The sequence below is a fragment of the Benincasa hispida genome, unplaced genomic scaffold (genome assembly GCF_027475165.1).
Source record: "Benincasa hispida cultivar pf3 unplaced genomic scaffold, pf3_genome.v1.1 HicScf1559, whole genome shotgun sequence".
In the NCBI taxonomy this organism is placed as follows: domain Eukaryota; kingdom Viridiplantae; phylum Streptophyta; class Magnoliopsida; order Cucurbitales; family Cucurbitaceae; genus Benincasa; species Benincasa hispida.
Genome location: NW_028325919.1, coordinates 1 through 5806, shown reverse-complemented (window position 1 = coordinate 5806; position 5806 = coordinate 1). Strand labels below are relative to the sequence as shown.

Genomic DNA, 5806 nt, shown 5'->3' with positions numbered 1-5806 from the left:
ACAACACGACTTTATAGCATACAACTCACTGATATGAGGATATGATGATTAGTCTTATCCTCATATAGTGTATTGAGAGTAATTTTGTGACTGACACTCTTGCATATAGACATAGGCGAGCGGTCACTTACAACAAGATGAGCTAATAAAGTAAACTAACTTACATAATAAAATACATAAGATGAAAGCATGATAAAAAAGGGTTGAGATGGGCATGTGACAATAGGCAGTTCGTCTGCCTTCTTCTTCCCCAATTCTAAAACCCTAAGAAAACGAGGAGTCATCGTTCGCTGGTTTGTCCGAGAGAGAGAGTGAGGTGCCGCCGTTCGCTGGTTTTTTTTTTTTTCGAGAGAGGGGTGCTGTCATTCGCTAGTCACTGGTATGTTCGAGAGAGAGAGAAAGAGAGGTGCCACTATTCGATGGTGGTTGGTCGTTGGTTTGTCCGAGAGCATTGGTCTCTGGTTGGTCACCATTTTTCGTTCACAATCAATAGTCGTTGGTCGCTAGTTCGTTAGTTTGTTCGCCGCCGTCTATTCCTACATTTTCGTGAGTTCTCTTTTCTCCAATTTCTATAATTTCTTGTTATTTTGATTGTCGTTATATTATTCTTACTCTGTTGTACTATTCTTACTCCCGGATTTATTTGGATTCTACAATCGCAATCAATTTTGGACTTTATAACAAAAGTTGCAATCTTGATCCCAATCCTAGTTTGATAAAAGAGTGGTCAATCTAATTATCATTGACAATTATGTGGGATCCATTTCTATTTTTGGGAAACCTTTGGGCATTTTCCAGATTTCGTCCTTACAAGACATTCATACCATTCAATTACTTTCTATATGGTTTTTGTCGTATTTAAAATTAATATTGGTAATTTTAAAATTAATACCAATAATTTTAAATAATTTGACATATATTTATATTGGTATAATGTTGATTACCAATGATATCGATATTCATCTAAATAGGGAGGATATTGATACATTCTCTGGTGTTCTAGTGTCATATTTCTGCATGAGGTTACAAAGAAATACTATAAACATTCTTAATCAAACTATGTGTTAGCCTGCAAATAATACAACAAACCAACTTCAGTTTACCTATTGAATAACTATTACCAATGAAGACTTTGTTTATAAAAAAGAAAAAAAAAAACCCCTTGAATTAATTAACTTATGCATGCAAATAAAGAAAATCTTACAAAATCACTCTAAATCATGCAAAACCAATATAAGCCATGTAAAACCATGCAAAACAAGTACAATAATTCAAAATCGTCTATAAAATAAGTACAATAATCCCAAAACAATAGAAAATAATGAAAAATAAAAATTTAAACAAAAAAGAAACAAAAAATTAAATTTTAATCTTATAAAATTAATTATCAAACACTTGAGATTGAATTAGTAAAAAAAATCATGAAAATAAGGGAAATCTTACAAAATCACTCTAAATCATGCAAACCAATCTAAACTATGCAAAACCATACAAAATCATGCAAAACAAGTACATTAATTCAAAATCATCTACAAAATCAGTACAATAATCCCAAAACAACAGAAAATCATGGAAATGAATCATTTAAACAAAAAAGAAAAACAAATTAAGTTTTAATCTTATAAAATTAATCACCAAACACGAGATTGAATTATTGAAAAAAAAAACATGCAAAATTCATGCAAATAAGGAAAACCTTGCAAAATCACTCTAAATCATGCAAAACCAATCTAAACCATGCAAAACAAGTACAATAATTCAAAATCATCTATAAAATAAGTACAGAAATCCCAAAACAATGAAAATTCATGGAAAATCAATAATTAAAAAAAAAAAAGAAAAACAAATTAATTTTTAATCTTATAAAATTAATTACTAAACATTTGAGATTGAATTAGTGAAAATAAAAAAAAGAACATGCAAAAATCATGCAAATAAGGAAAACCTTGCAAAATCACTTTAAATCATGCAAAATCAATCTAAACCATGCAAAACATGCAAAATTAGTACAATAATTCAAAATCATCTATAAAATAAGTACAATAATCCCAAAATAATGGAAAATCAAGTACAATAAAAAAAAAAAAAACAATCCAAATGTGAGGAATTTTCCTACAATTAAAAAGAATATGGTATTAGTAGTGGGTAAGATATTAAAAAATAAAAAGAAAAAGAAAAAAGAGAGAGAAGTCTGATGGATACCTGGTTCGATTCTGAATCGGATCATTTCTATAAGACTCGGTGTTTGACCAAAAAGAGAGAGAGAGAGAAACCCGACGAATACCCAATCCTTAGGTCAACACCGCCTCATCGACCTGGTAAAGCCCCGGTGTATGCGTTATGAAGCCCGATCGGGTTTCTTCACTTCATTTTTTTTAACTCGGCAGATACTCAGTCCCCAGGTTACCACTACCTCATTGACCTAGCAAGATCTCGATGTATGCGTTATAAAGCCCGACCAGATTTCTTTACTCATTACAAGAATTTTGAGCTTTAATATCAGTTTTAAACTGACATTAAAGGGCGAAAACCGACATTAAAGATAGTGTTATTAAAGTCCTTTAATGTCGGTTGTCTTTAATGTCGAGTAGATTGGGAAAATAGACGACCAGATCGGAAAAACCCACAACTTAAATCTATAGATCAACGCTGACGACCCACCTCTACGACCAAAACCAGCTGGGCAAACGGTGAGCTGACCCACCGAAGAACAACCACGACGAACAACACCCACACAACGACGAAAACCAATAGGAGAACAACGCCCAACCACGATGAACAATCGGAAGAACAACGCCCAACCATGACGAACAACCCCCGAAAGAACACGCGAAGAACAACAGAGAACACCCAAGCAAAGAACACCCGAAGAACGCCCACATGCCGACGAAAATCAATTGAAAAACAACCTGAGAACACCCACGATGATGACCCACCACCGGAAGAAGCCCACGACGACGAAGATCCAAGCAACACCGGTGACTACGACAATTGGAAGTGATGTGCATGGCCAAGCTAAGGAGAGAAGAGAGGGATTGGTAAGAGAGAAGTAAAAGGAGAGAGAAGATTTCATTTAAAATGGAGAACATATTTTTTTAATAAAGTTAAAAAAGAAAAAAATAAATAAATGAGAGGCCTTTAATGTCGGTTTTAGACCGACATTGTAGCCCATCTTCAATGTCAATTAAAACCGACATTAAAGATTTATTTTTTTTTTTTAAATCGACATTATACATCTGATTTCACTATTTTCAACCAATATTAAAACCCAAAATTCTTGTAGTGACTTCATTTTTTAATATCTTTTTTATTTTTAACTAATTTCTTTCTTTCACTAATCTCCATTTTTTTTTTCTTTTTTGGCTTATATCGTGGATAATGGAATGAGATTGTAATTAATTAGTGGTTGAAGTAGGTAATTTATTAGTAATTGTGATTGGTTGCATGAAATAAGTTTGGAAGTATAAAAAAGTTGTACCAAGGTTTTTCTTGCTTACATCACTTTCATCGAGATCAAAAAGAACAAATTCAAAAAAAAAAAGAAAAGAAAAGTGGGAGCCGGAGGGGGTCCTTTTTGTCAATTTTCTCTATTGCCTCCGTCTTAAACCCCTTGTTTAGGGTTTTATGGCACAGCGACGACGAACTGAAATTAGATCCAAATATCTGTTTATTTGGGATTTGGAAAGCTTCTCTCGCTCTTCATTCACCTTTGAACCCTCAATCCGACTCTTTTCTCCTCGTTTGATTTTGCATTAATCTCCATAAGCCCGAAAAGTTATCAAGGTACGTCCACGATTCCCTTCCGAAACATTTTTTCTGAATTTCTAAGCTATTCTTCAATGAATTTGATCCCAAAGCTTGAAATCGCGATTGGCCCAGAAAATTGTTAGACGAAAAATTGTATTTGCAGTCATTCTTTCACTTTTTGTATTGGCCTTTGTTCGTTTTTGGTGTTCGTTGTAATGGTCTCTGGTCTCTGTTCATCCCTTAGATCTTTCTCTCTGTCTCGTTTTGGCCTTTCCCATGCCAATTCTTCGGAAACATGAACGGGTATTGAAATTTTCTAAAATGATTACCAAACTCAATCACTTGCTATTCTTCGGGCCTGTTGTATCTGAAAAAATCACTGTTCAAACTCATACTCTGTCATTTGTTAGCTTTAATCCTCGATTGTTTTGCAATTGTGGATTTGATTTTCATCCCAGAGCTTCTCTTATAGAATCAGCACAATCACCCAATGCAAGTGGCCGAGTGTCTCGGATTGCTAGAACAGAGGCCCAACATGTGTTATTTGACTATCTGCATCATACTAGGAGCCTCAGCTTTACAGATGCTGAACACATAAGCCAGAATTCGCCTCATTTCCTTCAAAATTTGCTCATGAAACTCAATAGTGAAAAAGATGTGGCTCGGTGTCTCGCCAAGTATCTTAGATACAATCCCATCAATGAATTTGAGCCATTCCTTGAAAGCTTAGGACTGCCCCCATCAGAGCTCCCATTGCTTCTTCCACGACACTTGATATATTTAAGTGATGACCATCTTATGCTTGAAAACTACCATGCTTTATGCAAATACGGTATCCCGCAGGGCAAGATGGGTAAAATGTACAAGGAAGCAAGAGAAGTATTTTCTTATGATTATGGTGTATTAGCCTCGAAACTCAGAGCTTATGAGAATTTAGGCCTTGGAAAGGGCACAGTTATTAAGCTTGTTACTTGCTGCCCTTCACTTTTGATTGGCCAGATCAGCATGGAGCTTTTTAAGGTTCTTGAGAAGCTAAATAGGCTAGGTATTGAAAAAGATTGGATTGGAGGACATATATCTTGTAAACGTACTTATTACTGGAACAGAATGGTTGACACTATGGACTTTCTAGTTAAAGTAGGTTATACAGAGATACAGATGCACAATTTGTTTAAATCAAATCCCCCATTACTGCTTGAAGATTCTGGGAAGAAAATGTATGTATTATTTGGTCGATTAGTCAAGTTAGGTCTTAAGATGGACGAATCTTATTCGATGTTTAAACAAAATCCTGAAATTTTGTCAGGAAAGTATATTAAAAACATTCTGAAAGCAGTGGATTTTCTCTTTGATATTGGGTTGGGAACAGAGGATATTGCGTGTATAGTAACTCATAACATTCTGCTACTTGGTTCATCCACTCTGAAAGGGCCGAAAACCGTCTGTAAAGAACTTAAAGTTGGGAAAGAAGATTTATGTATGATCATTAGAGATGACCCATCAAAGCTGTTTACCTTAGCTTCAAAATCAAAGCTAAAAACCAGTGAGCAGGTTTCTAGCCAAGATCCGGCGAAGTATTTGGAGAAGACTGCATTTCTGCTGAAGTTGGGATACCTCGAGAACTCAAACGAGATGGCAAAGGCATTGAAACAGTTTCGGGGCCGTGGAGATCAACTACAGGAGAGATTTGATTGCCTAGTAAAAGCTGGTTTGGATTGTAATGTGGTGACAAGCATAATCAGACGAGCTCCCATGGTTCTAAACCAGAGCAAAGATGTAATCGAAGAGAAGATTGATTGTTTAAGAAACTGTTTAGGTTATCCTTTGAATACAATAGTGACATTCCCTACTTATTTATGTTACAACATGGAAAAAATCAACACAAGGTTTTCAATGTATAGGTGGTTAAGGGACAAGGGAGCTGCAAAGCCTAACTTATCATTGAGCACTGTCTTAGCTTGTTCAGATGCAAAATTTGTAAAATATTTTGTGGATGTTCATCCTGAAGGCCCCTCCATGTGGGAAAGTTTTAACAAACAGGGTCTCCTTAATCATAATT

General features: G+C 35.1%; 1 protein-coding gene across 1 annotated transcript; it reads left to right on the top strand.

The window, feature by feature from the left end:
• Positions 1-3488: 3488 nt before the first annotated feature.
• LOC120082491 (transcription termination factor MTEF18, mitochondrial) lies at positions 3489-5802 on the top strand (the record flags this gene model as incomplete). Its single annotated transcript, XM_090309367.1, has 1 exon — positions 3489-5802. A coding segment is annotated over exon 1 (1779 nt), but the record flags the coding sequence as incomplete, so codon positions are not given.
• Positions 5803-5806: the final 4 nt, after the last annotated feature.